Source organism: Ranitomeya imitator, chromosome 10 (genome assembly GCF_032444005.1).
Source record: "Ranitomeya imitator isolate aRanImi1 chromosome 10, aRanImi1.pri, whole genome shotgun sequence".
Classification (NCBI taxonomy): domain Eukaryota; kingdom Metazoa; phylum Chordata; class Amphibia; order Anura; family Dendrobatidae; genus Ranitomeya; species Ranitomeya imitator.
Genome location: NC_091291.1, coordinates 102,921,397 through 102,943,734, shown reverse-complemented (window position 1 = coordinate 102,943,734; position 22,338 = coordinate 102,921,397). Strand labels below are relative to the sequence as shown.

Sequence of the window (22,338 nt, the reverse complement as noted above, 5' to 3'; positions counted from 1 at the left end):
ACAATAAACATAGAAAGCTTCCAATTTTCACACTGGCTAGTTTAGATGCTATCTTCCTCTTGTTTCAGGAAATGCACATGTTCATTAGCCACAATAAACGGACCTCGAACCTAAGGTTTACACTGATGTGTCTAATGAGAGTGTGCAAATGTCATTGTGATGCCAGCTATGACATCGTCTACTGTGATTGGTGGATCCTGTGTTATCAGCTGTGTAAAGAGGTGTTACCCCTGACATTGTAATCCTGCCTCTGATGATAGGATGTCTGCTGAAAACTCTTCCTGAAAGGACAGAAAGTACAAGTCTAAAGTAACCACAGTGGGCAATGTGAAAATTGGAAGATTGCTATTTTTTTTTTCTTTCTTAAAAAAAAGATCGTCACATTAAAAAAAAAAAAAATGTCGAAGTAAAAAAAAAAAAAATACATGTAACACAAAAACCTAATTAGAACAAAAGATCATTTTCTGCTGATAGGAGATAGATTAATTATGTGTAATGGTTGGGGATGTTGCTGCTAGAGTGAGGGTCCAGATCCCCATTTCTCATCACTGCAGTCAATATTAAATGAAACGTCATATCGGCACGCTGATTTATTATTACATCTCCTTCAGTCCCATAGACAATGAATGGAACGGCAGCGCGACCATGCTGCTCCAATTAATCCTGATCGCACTGAGTAGCAAGGGTAGATCTATTGTGACTGGTCGGGGGAACCGTTGTTGAGACCCCCATTGATAATATATCTCACATATACAGTATGTCTCACACAGAAAAACTTCTTTAATAGGGTGGAACGAAAAATAGTATATTGGTTAGATGTAGAATAAAATCTGTCCTGTGGGCAATATCTACAAAACCTTTAGTGAACAATGGGCAAATATAAAAATAAGGTCCTTTTTAGCAGCGGATTCTAAGAGCGATTGTAGCCCCGATCTCTGTGCAGGCCATTAACGTACATTAAAATGGGGACAATAGAACTTGGAATGAGCCTCCTCTACCCAGGGGTCCCATAGCAGCCGTATGGTTTGTCTCTATGGCACATATGCACTTGGCCCCTTAAAAATTAAATCCTACAGTGGTATCAATCAGTACAACAGCTTGAGGTGCTCTCAGTTTTTCATAAATACCATTTATTTCAATATTATTCAAAATTAATATTTTGTCTTTTACATGTAGTTGGTCACTCCTCATAAAATATTAACAAGGTTATCCAGGAGTACAAATACATAAATGCTTTTATAAAATAAAACAAAACAAACAAAAAAAAATGCCTGACCTGTCTGCAGGTTGTCTCTGGTTTTGCAACTCTGGACTGAACACAACCTGTAGACAGGTGGAACTCTGATTTTTTGGGAAGAGAAAGTAGCCATGTTTTTCTAATCATGAACAAGCTCTTTAAGTGGACCAAGCTGATTGTGCCGGTTAGTGGAGTGATACTAAGTCACGATGGGGCACTTCATCCTCCTGGTGTCCATCTTTTTGGGTTATTAAGTTACCATATATACTCGAGTATAAGCCGAGGCACCTAATTTTTTGCCACGGAAAACTGGGTAAGCTTATTGACTCGAGTATAAGCCAGGTATGCATTGTCCCCTCATCCCTATCCCGGTATGTGTGGTTCCCCCCATCCTGTGTGGCTCCCCCTGGTGTATGCATGGCTCCCCCATCCCATCCTTGTATGCATAGTTCGGCTCCCCTGGTCCCATGCTTGCATGCATGGCTCGGCTCCCCAGGTCCCATCCTTGTATGCATGGCTCGGCTCCCCCAGTCCCATCCTTGTATTCTCGGCTCTCCCGGTCCCATTTTTGTATGCATGGCTTGGCTCCCCCGGTCCCATCCTTGTATGCATGGCTCGGCTCCCCTGGTCCCATCCTTGTATGCTCAGCTCCCCCGTCCTACTCACCCTCCTCACCCCAGTCCCATCCTTGTATCCATGACTCAGCTCCCCAGGTCCCATCCTTGTATGCATAGTTCGGCTCCCCTGGTCCCATGCTTGCATGCATGGCTCGGTCCCCCAGTCCCATGCTTGTATGCTCGACTCACCCGGTTCCATCCTTGTATGCATAGCTCAGCTCCCCTGGTCCCATCCTTGTATTCTCGGCTCTCCCGGTCCCATCCTTGTATGCATGACTCGGCTCCCCCGGTCCCATCCTTGTACGCATTGCTCGGCTCCCCTGGTCCCATTCTTGTATTCTCGGCTCTCCCGGTCCCATTCTTGTATGCATGGCTTGGCTCCCCCGGTCCCATCCTTGTATGCATGGCTCGGCTCCCCTGGTCCCATCCTTGTATGCTCAGCTCCCCCGTCCTACTCACCCTCCTCGCTCTATTGCTGAATGTCCCTGCATCTCCATTGTCCCAGTGCAGCAGTTCTTCCTGTGCTGAGCTGTCACGTGGTACCGCTCATTAAGGTCATGAATATGCGCTCCACACCTATGGGAGTGGTCGCGTCCATATTCATAACCTTAATGAGCGGTACCATGTTACCGATCAGCACAGGAACAGGAAAGAGCTGCCGGCAATGGACGGTGAGTATTGATGTTTTCTGGAACACGGCTTCAGCAGCTGTCACTGTGCTACAGGCGCCGGCTCCCCGCTCCCCCCGACCTCTTTCTGGACGATGACTCGTGTATAAGCCGAGGAGGGGCGTTTTCAGCACAAAAAAATGTGCTGAAAATCTCGGCTTATACACGAGTATATTACAGTTTATCTTTGAAAGCTATTTTTTATAACGTGGCTGTCAGTGCACCTGAGGCCACAATCACACGTTCAGTATTTGGTCAGTATTTGACATCAGTATTTGTAAGCCAAAACCAAGCAGTGACATGTTTCTATTATACTTTTTTCCACTCCTGGTTTTGGCTTTAGCTTACAAATACTGAGGTAAAAAACTGATCGAAAATTGAATATGTGTGAACAAGGCCTTTGGCTGATCCTTAGGGTAGGTCATCAAAATTAGATTTGGGAGGTCCAACATTAGTATCACCAGTTATTAGCTCCAGCGGTGGCCAGATTTGCAGTGGTTGCTACACGTTGAATGGAGCTTTGCTGTTCATCTTCATACGTGGTTACATCAGGCTGCCACCAGAGCTTATAACACTTGATGGGTGGAGGTGCTGCATGTCAGACCCCACCAATCTGATATTGGTAATCCATCCTAAGGATAGGTCATTAATACTATATGTCCAGACAGCCCCCATAAGCTACTAAAGATTCAGACTATGATTGATCCATCCAGTCCCCAATCTATGGTATTTTGCCCGTTCCTGCGTAAGTAGAATGGTCATCGTAACACAAATGTCTCACACGGCATGAGCACCGGGCTTAAGATTGAGACATTTTGTTCGATTCTTTGCATAAAATGTCCAGAATATGCTGTCATTTCCATGACAATAGCCAAAAAAGTCTGTCACCATTTCTGCGTAATGACTGCTTTACTGCAATCAAGCCCAGAAATTTCAGAAACTTCTACTTATCCTACAAAAAGAAATAATATTCACATCTCATCATTCTGAGATACTGAGGGTCACCAAAATCAATGGCTTAGAAAAAGCTTTGCCATTACATGCAATCACAGAGGAGGGCCCATGGACGTGAAACCTGCAGAGACATGTGTCAGCCTCTATAAGGCCATTTACTGGTAGGAAAAGGTACTGTAGTAAGGGGAGTAACAAATGTTAACCCCTGACAAGTATTAATAAACCGTACCAAATCAAGTATACGAAGTGTAAAAGAAAAGTAAAGAATAAGTATAGAGATCAGCATATTCTGCATTACTTGCCTGTATTTTTGGGGGGTTGCTGTTATAAAACAGTGGGTGTCGTTTTAAATACTGCAGAAAATGGTCTCCAATACCATATTCACGCATTCGGTATTTCGTGAGTTTTTTACCTCAGTATTTGTAAGCCAAAACCAGGAGTGGGTGATAAATACAGAAATGGTGACATATTTCTATTATACTTTCCCTCTGAGTGTGTGAACGTGGCCTTAGACAGACGCTCAGTTCCTAGACTACACCAAAGAGTCCCGATAGTTTACACAGAATCAGTATTTGGTGAGTTTTTACCTCAGTATTTGTAAGCCAAAACCAAGAGAGGGTGATAAATATAGAGGTTGTGACGCGTTTCTATTATACTTTTCCTCTGACCATTCAACTCCTGGTTTTGGCTTACAAATACTGAGGTAAAAAAACTCACCAAATACTGAACAGGTGAACGTGGAGTAAGAAGAATGTCAATGATTACACATATGAAACGTACCTTCGTTTCCTACTTTGGTACTTAATGTTTCTACAGAGGCAATCAAATTTAATTAACCACCACCACTGCAGATTAGGTTTATTAGCAAACTCCTCAAATTTTCTACAGTTTGTAATAAAACAATGAGACGAGAATAAATTAAATAGCTAAAGGCTCTCTGAATTGCGGGACAATAATCTATTTTCTTTTTTTTTAGGGACACTGTCTTAGGCTAGTTTCACACTAGCGTTTACCTGATCTGCGTCGGGCTGCGGACTTCCTCCGTGAAGCCCCACCCTCGGCCGCACCTCCGCCGCTAGCTCCGCCTACTTCTGCATGCGGCCTGCGTACCTATCTTTAACATTAGGTACGCTGGTCGTGCGGCTGTATGCGGATGCTTCCGCATGCGTCGTTTTGACGATGCGGAGAAAAAAAACTGCTACAGGCTGCGTCCTACGCTGGTCGCCGCATCGTCAAAACGACGCATGCGGAAGCATCTGCATACAGCCGCATGACCTGTGTACCTAATGTTAAAGGGCCACTGTCACCCCCCTCCAGCCGTTATAAACTAAAAGAACCACCTTGTGCAGCAGTAATGCTGCAGTCTAACAAGGTGGCTCTTTTAGTTTTTTGTTCATGTATTCCCAAAATAAAGCGTTTTGAAACTTATCCAAAATACCTATCTTTGTCCATGGAGGCGGGTCCTCACTCCCCAGCTTGAACCGCTACTCTGCCGTCACTCAAATCTTCAGGGGCTTTCAGCGCCGCCCCTGCGTGTGTCAGCGGGGGGACCTGGGTGAGTGGCTGACACACGCAGTGCGCATGTCCAGGAATCCCAGCCCCGCACTGTGCATAATGCATAACACACTGCCGGGCTGGGATTACCAAGGTGGGTGGCCGCACTGCCCGCACAGGCGCAGTCTGCAAGCCTGGCTGGGACGTCAGACGGCCAGAGCTTACTGCGCCTGCATAACACAGTAGTACACAGCGCAGGCGCCGGTTTTGAAGCGAAAACAGAGCGGAGGGGGCGGCACCGAAAACAAACATCGATATTACCGCCATATGGTGACAGTGGTAGATACGAGTCCTGCAGAACATATAAGACTACAGGACAGTTAAAGATGGTGACTTACAGCTGACATTCTTTCTGGTGGAGTCCTTCACATTTCCCATCTTTTCCATCTGGCCCAGACCCACATGACGAATTCTCCAGCCAGGAATCATCTGCAGAGAGATTACAACAAAGACACATGTGACTTCACATTTCCTGCACCATCTCCATTTATCCACAACAACCTCATGCTGCCGATACCCCAATGCTAAGCCACCGCTGACGCCCTGCCCTATTACTGCACCTACTGTGTGGTAATGTGTGACCTCTAATTTTACTCCTACTCAAGCCCTAGATTTCACTTTCATTGCACTTGTAAAGTATGAGGATGATGTCAACAAAAGTACCCCACAAACTTTAAGCTACCCCCATAGTGAATTCCTCCACAGTACCGTCCACACAGACAGTATGATGACCCTACTGTACCCCACCCAGCATCTGTCCTGGAAAGGTATGGTGACCCCAACATAGTATGATCCCCCAACTGTGACCCCCACACAGCCCTCCATGTAGTATAATGGTTCCACACCTCTCCACGCTGTATATTACCCCCACACAGTATCCTGTCAGCAGGATTATGCACAGTCTCCGACAGACAGTGTCAGGTCGGTGCCGTTATACTGAATAAAATGATACCTGGGTGATGAAATCAGTCTTGTGGTTCTTGTTTAATCTTTATTTTCAGTTTTTAGTTAATGATATGCTTGTGCCCTTAGGTGGGGTCAGTGTATGTCATGCTCTGATTAGCTATTCATAATGCAGCCTGCTGACAGGTCACTGATCCCTCACTGACCTGCCCCCTAGTTTACATAATGAATACCATCACATACTGAATTAAAAAAAAAAAAACTCCTGCAGGCAGGAGATGGCCGTGGCACCTGCGCTGCAGCATAATTGCATGGTTAATGTGCACTTTTATCCCTTTTTTCAGATTTGAGCGAGGAGAAAAAAAAGAAAAGTCATTTTGAAAATGGTGCCAGCGCAGTAGAAACTGTCGGTATGTATATATCCGATAGCTGCTGTTGTGCAAGCACTGGCGGCGCCATCTTGCTGGAGAAGAAAAAATGTCCTCCACCAAGATGGCGCTACCTGCGCCATCTCCGAGAGCTGCCTCTGCGCCATCTCCGAGAGCTGCCTCTGCGCAGGCAGCGCCATCTTTCTGGGGGGCTTTTTCTTTCTTCTCCAACAAGATGGCGCAACAGCAGCTATCGGATATATACAAACCGATAGCCGCTACTGCGCTGGCGCCATTTTCAAAATGATTTTTTTTCCCTCACTCAAGTAAATCTGAAAAAAAGGGATAAAGTGCACATTAGCCATGCGGCCAGCAACTGCCTGCAGAAGCGGTTTTTTTTTTATATACATTATGTGATGATATTCATTATGCAAACCAGGGGGCGGGTCAGAGAGGGATCAGCGACCTGTCAGCAGTTTGCATTATGAATGCCTAATCAGAGCACCACATGGACCAACCCCGCCTTAAGACACGATAATCTCATTAACCAAAAAACTGAAAATAAACATTAAGAAACAACCACAAGACGGATTTCATCAACCAAGGTATAGTTTTACTCAGTATAACGCAGACGACCTGATACTGTATGTAGGTTACTGTGCACAATCCTGCTGACAGGTTCCCTTTAAAGACTCCAACGTAAGCCTTCAAATATATTAATAGCCCCACAAAGTCCTCCATACAGCATAATGCACCCCATGTCCCATATAATATAATGCACCCCATGTCCCATATAACGCATCCCCCATGGTCCATACAGCATAAAAGCATTCCCCCATGGTCCATACAGTATAACGCATCCCCCCATGGTCCATACAGCATAATATATCCCCCCGTGGTACATAATGTATAATACACTCCACCCATGGTCCATACTGTATAAAGCATCCCCCCATTGTCTGTACAGTATAATACATCCCCCATGGTCCATACAGCATAATATATCCCCCCCATGGTACATACAGTATACTGCCTTCCCCGATGGTCCATACAGTATAATGCATCCCCCCATGGTCCATACTGTATAAAGCATCCCCCCATTGTCCATACAGTATAATATATCCCCCCATGGTCCATACAGTATAAAGCATCCCCCCATTGTCTGTACAGTATAATACATCCCCCCATTGTCTGTACAGTATAATACATCCCCCCATTGTCTGTACAGTATAATACATCCCCCATGGTCCATACTGCATCATATATCCCCCCGATGGTACATACAGTATAATGCATCCCCCCATGGTCCATACTGTATAAAGCATCCCTCCATTGTCTATACAGTATAATATATCCCCCAATGGTCCATACAGCATAATATATCCCCCCCCCATGTTACATACAATATAATATATCCCCCCAGGGTCCATACAGTATAAAGCATCCTCCCATTGTCTGTACAGTATAATACATCCCCCCATTGTCTGTACAGTATAATACATCCCCTCAATGGCCCTCCATACAGTTTTATATGCACACAGTGTTCTAAAAAAAAACAATAAAGTACAATACTCACCTCTCCTCCCTGTTCCTCCGCTGCTCTGGTCTCCGCAGCGCCAGCTGGTCTTCTGAAGCGTCGCACATCTCAGCGTACAGGACGCCACTTAGTGACGTAATTGCGCTGAGACATCAGACGCTGTACTGATGGGGGAGGAAGAGTCAGTTGACGCTCCCTCCTCTGACTTGCTTTCCTCTGTACCGGATCCCAGCAGATGCCGATACAGGTGAACTTGCTGGAGGGCCCTGTGTCCGTGCTGGCACCACCCTCCCCCGGCTCACGGACCCCATAGTGGCAGAGCAGGGAGATCGTGTCTCCGTGCCCTGCCGCACTGTTATGGAGCACTGTAAGAAAAAAGGGGTAGAAGAAACACGAAACCCTTGCCCATTGTGTGTTCTGGCAAATTCCACATTTCCATTTAATGGTTTAAACGTAGGATGCTTTCTGTAATTTTGGTCTTCTGTAGCATCATCACAGTTGTGTTTTTTTTTTCTCCTCCGTTCTGCAGTTGCCGTCTATGACGCTTTCCCATTTCCCACCCTGGGTATTAATTATGTCTCCTGATTTCAGTCTAGACAATTTAGCAGAACATTCATTAATCAGCTGGAGCCCAGGACATCTGCATCGCACACGTTCACACTGTCAGAACAATAAAGGTCATTTACAAACAACAGAAATTAAGCTCCAGATCAGAGGTACAAGAAGAAGAAGCCAAAAGATCTGGAAACAAAATCCAACATCTACACCTAGACGTGCGAGGAATTGTATGTGGATTGGAATATGTTGTTCACGATAATTATCCATAATTTGCTAAATTCCCAAATTGCCAGATTATCAGAATGTTACTCCACTTATAATAAGAGAATCTCACAGGACTATTACTTGAATTAAAAAGAATGTCAAACTCTGAGCACAGCTTCATTTGTGCATTAATTTCACAATTAACTTTCATTAATAATTGCAGCCGCTTTTTACTTGTAGACTTTATAAATTCCTTGCTTTTCTTCAAACAATGATAGCGTTAAAACTATTAAAGAAATTGTCCACTAATCGGAAAACCCCTTCTGAATCCCTATAGTTCCCCAAGTTAAAGGGAACCTGTCACCCTCAAAATCGAAGGTGAGCTAAGCCTACCAGCATCAGGGGCTTATCTACAGCATTCTGTAATGCATTCTGTAATGCTGTAGATAAGCCCCCGATGTATCCTGAAAGACGAGAAAAAGAGGTTAGATTATACGCACCCAGGGGCGGTCCCGCTGCGGTCCGGTCCGATAGGCATCGCGGTCCAGTCCGGGGCCTCTCATCTTCTTACGATGATGTCATCTGGTCTTCACGCTGCGAGGTCAGAGAGGCCCGGCGCCTGCGCACTGCAGTACTTTGCTCTGCCCTCAACAGGGCAGACAAAGTACGCCTGCGCCGGAGCCGCAGCGTGAAGACAAGAAAAGGACGTCATCGTAAAAAGATGGGAGGCCCCGGAACGGACCGCCCATCGTACCGGGAGCGACCCTGGGTGAGTATAATCTAACCTCTTTTTCTCATCTTTCAGGATACATCGGGGGCTTATTTACAGCATTCCAGAATGCCCCTGATGCCGGTGGGCTTAGCTCAACTTCGATTTTGGGGGTGACAGGCTCCCTCTAAATAATAACACTTATACTCACCTCCGGTGCTGATGCCATTCCAGCTGTGCCGAAAAGCTAAAAAACAGTATTGCGCATGCGCAATAATGATTTTCTTCACACATGCCAGAGGCTATTTAAATGCGCACTGCGCGCAAACTCTACTTGATCGCAGAAATTCACCGAAAGGAATAAGTAGAGCAAGCGAGGAGGGGAGAGACTGAAAATAAGCCACGCCCATCGGACCAGACCAACCATATTAACATACAGTGCAGGAGGAATAAAAAAGGTATTTATGGATCATACGAGGGGAGTCAAGGGTTATCAAAAGTACTTGTGTAATGCATAGGTGACACTAAATTGAATGATATTTTTACCTGGTAGCCCAAAAAAGTGGTGAGATTCCCTCTAAGGTACAGTGGGAAAAATAAGTTTTTGATACACTGCAGATTTTTCAAGTTTTACCACCTACAAAGAATGGAGAGGTCTGTAATTTGTATTACAGTGTTTTTAGTAATCACTTTGTCTGCCCTTATTCACACTGAGGTCAACATTGACACTTGGTAAGGTTTTAATATTAGACAGGGTAGGACTGTCCTTATCAGAGTTACCTTGATGCGGTGGGATGACTTTTGTGCTATTTTTTGATTAAAAAAAAACTGTATTACTAAAAACTCTGTGTTATTTAAATGCACTTTTGCTTTTTTACTTAGTTACATAAGGGTTTTTGCTTACTTTTTTCTCTTGTAGGTTTTAATGCTTTGTGGCCAATGTGAACATGCGTTTAACTTCTGCATGTGTACCAACTCAAGTTAAGCTCAATTTGTGTGTTTTTTAAGGGGAACCTGTCACCCCGTTTTTTCAGATTGAGATAAAAAATACTGTTAAATAGGGCCTGCGCTGTGCGTTACAATAGTGTATGTAGTGTACCCCGATTCCCCACCTATGCTGCGAAATACATTACCAAAGTCGCCGTTTTCGCCTGTCAATCAGGCTGGTCAGGTCGGGTGGGCGTGGTGACATCGCTGTTTCTTCCCCAGCTTTCCGTTGGTGGCGTAGTGGTGTGCGCATGTCCAAGTGCCGAATCCACTGCGTGCAGGTGAAGAAAAAACGCGCAATCTGCGCTATTACCCTTGTCATCGGTGGGGGCGGCCATCTTCCTGAGGCCGCGCGTGCGCAGATGGAGTGCTCTGCTGCACGGGGCTTCAGGAAAATGGCCGCGGGATGCCGCGCGTGCGCAGATGGAGATCGCGGCGGCCATTTTCCTGAAGCCGAGATGCAAACTTGGCTTTGGGAAAATGGCCGCCACGATCTCTATCTGCGCCGCCCCCACCGATGACAAGGGTAATAGCGCAGATCGCGCACTTTTTCTTCACCTGCACGCAGTGGATTCGGCACTTGGACATGCGCACACCACAACGTCACCAACGGAAAGCTGGGGAAGAAACAGCGATGTCACCACGCCCACCTGACCTGACCAGCCTGATTGACAGGCGAAAACGGTGACTTTGGTAATGTATTTCGCAGCATAGGTGGGGAATCAGGGTACACTACATACACTATTGTAACGCACAGCGCAGGCCCTATTTAACAGTATTTTTATCTCAATCTGAAAAAACGGGGTGACAGGTTCCCTTTAATTTGTATTGTTGGTACACTTCAACTGTGAGAGACAAAATCTAAAAAAAAAAAATCCAGAAAATCACATTGTATGATTTTTACATACCGTAATTAATTTGCGTTTTCTTGCAGGAAATAAGTATTTGCTACAATAGAAAAACAGAATTTAATATTTGGTATAGAAACTTTTATTTGAAATTACAGAGGTCAGACGTTTCCTGTAGTTCTGAACCAAGTTTGCATACACTGCAGAAGGGATTTTGGCCCACTCCTCCATACTGATCTTCTCCAGATCTTTCAGGTTTCAGGCTGTCGCTGGGCAACATTGAGTTTCAGCTCCCTCCAAAGATTTTCTATTGGGTTCAGGACTGGTGACTGGCTAGGCCACTCCAGGAACTTGAAATGCTTCTTTTTGCGCCACTCCTTATTTGCCCTGGCTGTGTGTTTCGGGTCATTGTCATGCTTGAAGACCCAGCCACGACCCATCTTCAATGCCCTTACTGAGGGAGGGAAGGAGGTTGTTGGCCAAAATCACATGATACATAACCCCATCCATTCTCCCTTCAATACGGTGCAGTCAATTAGTCTCCCACCATGCTTCTGGGTTGGGACGGTGTTCTTGGAGTTGTACTCATCCTTCTTTTCTTCCTCCAAACATGGCGAGTGCAGTTGATACCAAAAAGTTCTATTTTTGTCTCATCTGACCAGATTCTGTCTCACAGGTGAAGTGTACCTACGATAAAAATTACAGACCTCTCCATTTTTTGTAGGTGGGAAAACTTGCAAAATCAGCAATGTATGAAATACTAATTTTCCCCACTGTATATGTGGATCTTAAATCATGTCTAACATAAATATGCCCTTTAAAAATAGTACACCTTTAGTAATATATAAAAATTACCATAGCCAAACACCAACAGTGTAAAAAACAAAGTAAAAAAGAGGGCCAGTTCTATGAACCCAGGATAATCTCATGCAAAAATTATAGGATCACACTAATATTGCCCTAAATGTAGTCCCTACAATTAATCCTAACTGACCGCGAAGGTTGGCACCATAGATGTAGCGCAAATGGCGCCTCGCTCAGCGACAGCTGGTCCTGCTGAGCCCTCAATAGGCCATAATGATACTTATGCAGATTATAATCATTATATACCAAAAGCCGTGCTGGTCATCAGTAAATATAATGGATCAATGGGAAATGAAACTATGCTACAAATACAAGCAGTATGTGCAAAAATGTACAAAAAATCATTCCCTGTGTCAGTGACTGCATGTATACACATGCGCACATATATTGTACGCATGCGCAGGAGCATATAGAGGGCAAAAACATAAACTGAACTGCAACCACTAGTGACCATTAATGGTGTGATGTCATCAATTAGGGGATATTTATACCTGCGTCTATCTGAGGACTCTTCACTCGCATTTGAAGCTGAAATGAACATTTGCCATTTTTCTCCATGAGCCTCCTGAGGAACCTTCATCTGGAGGGGGAAACGCCTTGAGGCACAATATGTGAAACGCTGACTACATTACACACCCATGGGTGTTACCTGCTCTTTGATTAATACCAGGGCCGGCTCCAGGTTTTTGAGGGCCCCGGGCAAAAGAGTCTCAGGGCCCCCCCCTTTAACACATACCACGATTCATGATGCACAGATACAGCAGAGAAATATAGGTATAGTACAATGCCAGATTTCACTTCTTACATGAGTGATAGCTATTGTAAATTCTACAATACCAGCAGAGGGGCTTTATATAAGTCAACCCCCTATATGCAAATTTTTGTGACCTACTCCCTCTTCCTCAGTTACCAGTAGGTATATTATTATTAGCTAAACTTGCTGCAAAGAAAAAACTGCACTGAAGATGACAATTTTTTTTAATGGAAAACTTTTTAAAGTAAACATTAGAAAGTATTAACGTAGAACATTTCTAAAAGTGCAAAATGGGTAGCATATAGCACAGCCACGTAGTATATAGCACAACCACGTAGTATATAGCACAGCCACATAGCATATAATACAGCCCACGTAGCACATAGCACAGCCACGAAGTATATAACACAGCCCACGTAGTATATAGCACAGCCACATAGTATATAGCACAGCCACGTAGTATATAGCATAGCCACATAGTATATAGCACAGCCATGCAGCATATAGCAGAATATAGCACAGCCACGTAGCATATAACACAGCCCACGTAGTATATAGCACAGCCAAGTAGCATATAACACAGCCCACATAGTATATAACACAGCCACGTAGCATATAGCACAGCCACGTAGTATATAGCACAGCCACAAAGTATATAGCACAGCCACAAAGTATATAGCACAGCCACGCAGCATATAGCACAGCCACATAGCATATAACACAGCCCACTAGTATATAGCACAGCCCACATAGTATGCAACACAGCCACATAGTATATAAGACAGCCACGTAGTATATAGCACAGCCACGTAGCATATAACAGCCCATGTAGCATATAACACAGCCCACATAGTATATAGCACAGCCACATAGTATATAACACAGCCACGTAGTATATAGCACAGCCCAAATAGTATATAGCACAGCCACATAGTATATAGCTCAGCCACGTAGTATATAGCAGTGTGGGCACCATATCCCTGTTAAAAAAAAAGAATTAAAATAAAAAACAGTTATATACTCACCTTCTGGCGGCCCTCGGATTCAGCCCAGGTCTTAGCGATGCTCCCGCCAGCTCCCATTCCCAGTGATGCTTTGCAACAATGACCTGTGATGACGTAGCGGTCTCGCGTGATCCTACGTCATCTGGGGTCATTTTGAAAGGCATTACTGGGAACGGGAGCTGCACACATGGACAGACTCCCTCCTTTAATATATATAAAAAACTGGGTTCAGTAGTTCATTGCAGGATGAGATGTAAATGTTTTGACAATAATTTGTGAAAGTAATAAAATGTCCCATAAATGTCTGTTGTGTTCCTGATCTAAGGATCTCGGCTTTTAGTTTAGATGAATCTGTGCTGCACTTTATGTACATGCTCAGTAGTGAGGCAGCGCTGTGGAGTCAGAGTTCGAAGTCAGGGAAATTGAGGAGTCAGAGTCAGTGGTTTGGCATAGCCTTGATAAAAAGGCACATATCTCTGGATCTGTACTGTATATTAAAAAAATAATAATGGAGGAATACTGAGGAAATCAGCAAGAATAAAACAAGAGCAAAAACTGGCCACTTTTGAACCGGTAACAGGTCCTCGTTAATCCGAAGGCACCACTATTCCTATAAGCAGTGCTAGGCTTTCCTTCAAATAGTACAGTGGTTCAGTTTGGTTTCCTAGCCAAATCAAAGAGGCTCTTCAGCACCATGGATCCTCTTGGACCCAGCAGACCCATATAATCTAACACAGAGGTCCCCAACTCCAGTCCTCAAGGCCCACCAACAGGTCATGTTTTCAGGATTTCCTTTGCATTGCACAGGTGATGCAATTATTACCTGGGCAAGACTAAGGAAATCCTGAAAACATGACATGTTGGTGGGCCTTGAGGACTGGAGTTGGGGACCTCTGAATTCTAACAGACAACTCCCCAACTACGCCCCTGTCTACAAGGTACATATCACGGTTCCGCAGACATATAGACATTTATGATAAGAAAATAATATAAAGCCATTGTAGTTCCCTGATGTAATGTCTAAAGGTGGCTGTTGTGGTCACACTGATGGGCATCGGTCACTTTCTCACGCTCTTCTAGATACTTTCGATGCCCTTGGTGGTGGGTACAAACATGGCTGTAAAGAAACTCTTCTTCATGCGAACATATTTATAAAATGACCAAAGCAAAATTTGGGAAATGTACACCCCACCCCAGAACAAAGCAGAACAACTACTTTTGGGTATGATTTTTCTAAACCGTGCCCTAAATCACAGGGTTGTCCTGTCAAAAATCGGGCCTGGTTACAAGTACACGTATATATGGCGGAAATTGCACAAACAGCAGATAAGAACCAATCCAGTGCTCATGGCACTGATAGCAGCCGGTCATCTTTTGTACAGATTAATGAAATTATTATTTAAGAAAAACAATTTGTCTTTTGTTGCTCATAGCAACCATTCACAGCGCAGCTTTCATTTTGCATACTGCTGATAAAAAATGAAAGCTCCTCTGTGATTGGTTGCTATGGGTAACAAAAACAGGTTTCAGCTTCAGAACACTTGTTAACCATTTTTAAAATGACCTCATGAGGGGATTAGCATATTTTTGGGCTATCCGGTCAAAAAAAACACAGAAGTCTCAGTCAGATTGGAGCTGAATTAGATTTCGGATATAGCTTACATCAATTTGAGGCAAAAAAATTATGTTAAATTTGCCGGGCCGCATTTGGTCACACACCTCACACAAAGCCACGATAATGTTTTACAAAATGGTGGTGAAAGTATAACCTGACTAAAAATATGAACTTTTCTTACACGAGTGATGAATTCCATCCAATAAGTGATTGTATTTATTGCAGATTTTTCAGTAGTAAATCCTATTAACTCTTGGGCCAGGGCTAACCTGCGACTTTGGCCAACACCGGTCTTGTGGCCATCCTGAAGCAATTTTTGTTTCTCTGTAAACAATTTTTTTGAAAAGATTTTCTAGGGGATTTTAAGTGAATAAAATTAATAAAACTAATACGTCACACGTGTTTTTGATGCGAATACACTGACAAAACATTAAAAACAGGCCCCGGTTTTTTCGGGGCATTTTTTTTTTATCCTTCCCATTGACTTCTATTGTAAAGTATGGAGCGTCTTCCAAATGGAAAATACCGGAAAAATCGTTGGGTTACTTAAATTTAACCGCTTGGCATCTTTTGAAACCAGAAGCGGTAAAAGACTGAACAGCGAGTTGTTTTATCAATCATAGAAATTAATAGGAATATTCTTTTGAGCCTTTTGTGAGCACTTTGTTTTTAGCGTTTTCCGGAGCGCATTCGCTCAAAAAACACCGGAAATAAAACCTAGTGTGAACCTTACACATTTATGGCTTATCCACAGATGCGAGTCTCACCTATAGTGCATGCATCATCTAAAAACAGGTCTCAATCAGGTGGAAAATGGATGGAGAGGTGGCCAGTCACGTACAATTCTCTACGTTGACTTCTATGAGAGGTAAAAAAAAAACAGTCGAACACTCAGGTGGGATGCAGTTGACTGTCTCTCATACAAAATGAGCGGTCCACGAGTAAATGTCCAAGGACAGTAAACCCTTTAAAGTATTATTACCAAAGTAAAAAATATATCCTTTACCCATATAACAGTATCAACACACAAAAAAAAAGAAAAGAAAAAAAGAGAATGAGCTTCATAGGGCATCACTGTAGGAATAAAGGAGTGTGGAGTCAATATCTTCCACTTTATGTAGTTAAAAGGAGAATGACATCCAAAAGGAGCCTGTATGTAAATGGTCGGTTGCCAGGTTAGGAAGACAGGGGAATGGTAATGATAAAGCTGATGTACCGTAATAGGAGTCGTTGGTCAGCACTCAATCCATTACACCGATATCCACTTGCAGCAGAACTTTATTGAAGGTTCAAGACTACAACGCGTTTCGAAGATGAATAGTCTTCGTCGGGTAAATAACACCAATCTTTAGATTTCGGTGTAGTGGATTGTGTGCTGACCAACAACTCCCATTAAGAAGAACAAGGAGGTGCATACTGCTCTTTTATAGACTCCCGAATGGAATATTTGCCAAATAGCAAGTTATCACCAATTTATACTTGTAGACCGTTGGGACATGCAGCGAACCGAGAACAGAGATTGGCAGAGCCCCGTCAGAAATGCAACGGATTGCTGGACCCCTCCTTCCATATTTCCTAAAGTGCAGACATTGTTTCGAGAACTAATTTGGTGAAAGCGTATTGTAAGAATTAAGTTACTAACACTCCAGAGAGAGAAAACAGGGGGTAGGTTGGTGATACCAGATCCGTGGATATACTTTATAGCTTCACAGATGTAGCATTTTCAAGGCTGAGAAACAAGGGATTCTATGGGTAAGGCAAGAAATGCTTTTCACCTATTCACATTTTAGAGGGGTGGTGCCTGGACAAAGATAGACCAACTTTAGCACTAATGTACAAGGCGTGGGATAGGGCTAAGACACTGTTTGGAAATACCGGTTGTTCCAAATTTATTCCATTATTCATGGAATAATCATAAATTGGCGGAGTTTGGCAAATTAAAGGGACTTGGGGGATGGGAGGTGACGGGAATACAAACAGTGGAAAATTTACTAGAAATTGGTACAATTAAGATCTTCACTAAACTTCAAACAAGAGTATGGACTTTCCTGGGTTTCCTTTTTCCAATACCTACAATTGAGACACGAATTCCAAATTTGTGATGCAGCAAACGCTATTAAAAAAAGTTACTCACTTGAGGCATTAGCATCTGCAAAATATACGACTAGTGTAACGTCTAGAATATATCAGCAACTACTGCAGTCCCGTTCCAGTGGCCATAATTGGATAGAAATGGGAAGGGGATGTGGGGCAGATTAAGGAAGAGCCATGGAAGGAGTTGTTGGAGCATATTCCTAGACTGTCCCCATGTGATACTCAGAGACTCTCACAGATAGACCTCATCCATAGGGTGTACACAACACAAGCTTCCTTTTTAAAATTGGGGTTTGCGCAAATGCGGAATGCCCTAGATAGATGTGGGTCGGAGGACGCAACTTTAATGCACGTGTTTTGGGAATGTAGTTGTTTGGGCTCATATTGAACAAATACCCTGGTCTAATACAATGGAATTGCGGGGTACAAATTCGGCGGACCCCAAGATGTGTGTGTTGGGGTATCTGGAAGAGTCAATAGATTTTGAATCCCCGTTAGCTATTGGATTATCAGGAATACTATACCAAGCTCGCAAACTAATTGCATTGCATCGGTTGGATGCTCAGCCTCCGTCAATCAATGAATTAATAAATAGAATAAATGATAACATATGGTTGGAAAAGAGGGTATATAGAAAGGAAAAGGAATAAAAAAAATCTGAAAATATATGGGGACCCTGGTTGAATGTTCCAAGCAGGGCTGTGGAGTCGTGGAGTCGGAGTCGATGGAAATTGAGGAGTCGGAGTTGGAGGTTTGGCTTACTGACTCCACAGCCCTGGTTCCAAGCCGTCCATCTGATGTATTGATGAGAGATAGGTTATGGCAATTAATGGTTCTAGGTTAGAATGTTACAGTATTCCCGATTAAGGGGTAGCTTAAGGTCATAAAGTTCAGGGCCGACTCTTGAATGTCAGTCAATTCAGGATATATGTGATATATTAAAATATGTACGTAGTTTATTCTGGTATGTTATCTGGGGGGAGCGTTATTGGTTTATATTTCTATAATGATTAATAAATAAGACAATATAAAGATGTGCTACAAGGGAGCTTCATTTGCTGCCTGGAAGTAGCCGAGCACTTGCCACCTCTGCTCCATTCCAGTGGTTGGACCCCTAGTGATTAGCAAGTTATTCCCCACTGTATGGATAGTGGCAGTGATGAAGCTCAGATAATGTGAGTTGTTGGTCGGCGCTCAATCCATTACTCCGATACACACTTGCGCCATAACTGTTCTGAAGACCACAAAGCGTTTCGAAAAGAACCATCTTCTCCGTCAGTTGAGCAACATCAATCTCTGGATATCGGTGTAGTGGATTGAGCGCCAACCAACATCTCCCATTATCGCAGCTTTATCACTACCACTATCCATACAATGGACTAGGGGTCCGACAGCTTGGACCCCTATGGATCCAGAGAACGGATCGGAGCAGAGGGGGTCAAGCGCACAAACAACGAATGAAGCTCCGTTCTAGCATGTGCGCATCCGTTCCATTCATACCGGGGCTCAGCGAAACTCCGTTCTCAGGATAGCTACATGCCCCGGGTCAACAAGTACGGATAGGCGATAACTTAATATTTTGGGAATAACCCTTTAAACTAAATATCAATTATCAAATATTCCGTTCGGGAGTCTAGAAGGGATGGATCTGCACCTCCTCGTTTGTTGTAGTAGTGGCCTCGTTCAATGTCATCAATATTCCTAAAAAAAACAATAACTACCCCTGTGGACGCTATAGGTGCCCGTACTACCCAGCTTTCCCAGAAGTACATGAAACTTTCCCCCAAAACAGTTTTTTTTTTTACCAGTCTGATAGAAGATAATTTAGAAAACTTGCAGAAATATGAGCCAGACATTACGTGACCACAAACATCCTCCCACCTCACAGTATTGTGACGTCACAATAGAATTTCAATGTTGTACCTACGAGGAGAGGGGAGAGGCCAATTACACAGTGAGGTTCACATGGAAATATAGGGGTTTTTTTACAGTCATTTTTTCACTGTCCATTTCCTTATACATCCAGATGTATATAGCAAACTATCAATAATTCATGCAATTAAAACCTAATAAGCTCACTATGAAACTTTAACCCTTTCCCTGCAAGACTTAAAGGGCCACAACCATATTTTATCCTATACAGTCCAAACCCAACACTTGGGGTCAGAGATGTAATCCCAACCAACTGCTTTCCTAGTCACTTATAAGTCTCAGTCTACGATTTTTTTTTTTTTTTCAATCTACGCACATGGAGGGGGAAACACAGGAGTAGATGTAGCCGGGAAGGCAACCCACCATTCACAACATCACAGCGTATCAAGAATGACTTTGTATTATCCATTTATAAACATCCTTATATAAATATTATATGCACAAAGAGCGGACAGGCGTAATAAAACAATGAAATTTACACAATATATTCCTATTTGGATGCAAATAAAGGGAACGATGCCATAAGTGATGCAGCACATTGCACGGGGAAATGCTCATATTTAATATGTGGATGCACACAGGACCAAAGATGTCGCAGATCACCATGGTTTAACAATGCGATGATGATGATGCAGGATTGCAAATCAACACAACATAGAATTATCATCTGAGATTATATATAGAGAGAGATTTCATTCATTTAAATAGGATCTGAGTGACTGCACCAGTGCTAATTACAAGGATGCTGAGACAAATACACAGTTATAGCCAGTGACATCTAGAGACCCTGTGAGTGCATAAATTACATGCATGCAGTAACACAAAGCAGATCCCAGCCATTTTGCCTAATCTGTTGATATATACACATCTATAGGTGCATTAACACAAATAAATCAAAGTGGACACATAGAATCATTTTTTTTTTCTAGAATTAGCCCCCTGATGATATGACCCCCTTGGGCTACAAATACCAACCAAGCATTCTCTTTTTTTTTTTCCTTTGGCGCCCTTCTGCATGAGATTTCCCCACAGAGCAAAACTTTAAACTAAAGAACAATCGTAAAGTGTGTGGTTTTCTGCGCCCTCCCTCCTCGTTCGCAGCCGGCCGTTGACACCCACCGCCCGCAGCAGGCGCCCAGTCCGGTGCCCGCTCCCCCGCACGCATCGCCCGGTGCAGTGTGCAGCTGGCATTACCTGACATGTCTTCATTTCCCATCTCCTCCATCGGATCCTCTTCATTCCCCAGTGGCCCTCTCATGGCCCCCTCCCCCTGATTGACTGCAGTTTATTTTGCAATCGTGATCCTTTCTTTGCACCCCGGCTCTTAACCCATGGGATGCCAGGAGGTGGGCTTCCAAGCATGCACTGATCGGGCGGTGCACAAGGGGGTGAGGGTTGGAATTTGGGTTTTCTGGTTTTTGTTTTTTTGTTTCTTTTAGGAAAGATGGCTGCTGATTTCTTTTATTTAGGGAAATAATATCCCCCCTTCCTTCTCTCCCTCCTGCCTGAAAATAAAAGAGAGAGAAAGAGACAAAAATGGAATACACATGCCCAGATTGTGACGTCCAGTCTGGTTGCTCAGGCAACCACATCCCATAATTTTGGCACAACTAGTTAGTAGTGATGCCAGAGGTGACCAAGTTCAGGACTAGTTAGTGCCGCAGAAAAAGGGGCTCAGGGGTCCCCCAGTGCACTGCTAATGGGGGCGATCAGGAGACTAATGTGTGTGCTGCCGAGGGTGAAGGTGCAGCCAGGGCACAGTGATTACATGGCACTACCACTCCCCCCGGACAGGATGATGGGCGCCACAGTGCAATCAATGGGAGGGCCATCATCATCCTCACATGGAAGCACAAAGTATAGTCATCACTTCTATCTAATATCTATCATCTATCCATTATGTATCTATCTAGTATCTATCTATCCCCTAACATAATTTAACCCCTTCATGACCGGGGGATTTTTCGTTTTTCCGTGTTCGTTTTTCGCTCCCCTCCTTCCCAGAGCCATAACTTTTTTATTTTTCCGTCAATTTGGCCATGTGAGGGCTTATTTTTTGCGGGACGAGTTGTACTTTTGAACGACATCATTGGTTTTAGCATGTCGTGTACTAGAAAACGGGAAAAAAATTCCAAGTGCGGTGAAATTGCAAAAAAAGTGCAATCCCACATTGGTTTTTTGTTTGGCTTTTTTGCTAGGTTCACTAAATGCTAAAAATGACCTGCCATTATGATTCTCCAGGTCATTACGAGTTCATAGACACCAAACATGACTAGGTTATTTTTTATCTAAGTGGTGAAAAAAAATTCCAAACTTTGCTAAAAAAAAAAAAAATTGCGCCATTTTCCGATACTCGTATCGTCTCCATTTTTCGTGATCTGGGGTCGGTTGAGGGCTTATTTTTTGCGTGCCGAGATGACGTTTTTAATGATAGCATTTCGGTGCAGATACGTTCTTTTGATCGCCCGTTATTGCATTTTAATGCAATGTCGCGGCGACCAAAAAAACGTAATTCTGGCGTTTCGAGTTTTTTTCCCGCTACGCTGTTTAGCGATCAGGTTAATACTTTTTTTTATTTGATAGATCGGGCAATTCTGAGCGCGGCGATACCAAATATGCGTAGATTTGATATTTTTTTTATTGATTTATTTTGATTGGGGCGAAAGGGGGGTGATTTAAACTTTTATGTTTTTTTTATTTTTTTCACATTTTTTTAAACTTTTTTTTTTAACTTTTGCCATGCTTCAATAGCCTCCATGAGAGGCTAGAAGCAGGCACAGCACGATCGGCTGTGCTACATAGCAGCGATCTGCTGATCGCTGCTATGTAGCAGAATTGCACGTGTGCTGTGAGCGCCGACCACAGGGTGGCGCTCACAGCGACGGGCAATCAGTAACCATAGAGGTCTCAAGGACCTCTATGGCTACAATG

General features: G+C 43.5%; 1 protein-coding gene across 8 annotated transcripts in view; it reads right to left on the bottom strand.

Moving 5' to 3' along the window:
* Nucleotides 1-20,776, bottom strand: part of CHD5 (chromodomain helicase DNA binding protein 5) — a 164,400-nt gene extending 143,624 nt beyond the window's left edge. For all 8 annotated transcript variants that reach the window (XM_069741816.1, XM_069741811.1, XM_069741817.1 and 5 more), the window contains exon 1: nucleotides 20,602-20,776. In XM_069741816.1, the coding sequence (XP_069597917.1) occupies nucleotides 20,602-20,665 (64 nt within the window). In that variant the 5' untranslated portion in view covers nucleotides 20,666-20,776. The remainder of the gene's footprint in view (nucleotides 1-20,601) is intronic.
* Between the last annotated feature and the right edge of the window lie 1,562 nt (nucleotides 20,777-22,338).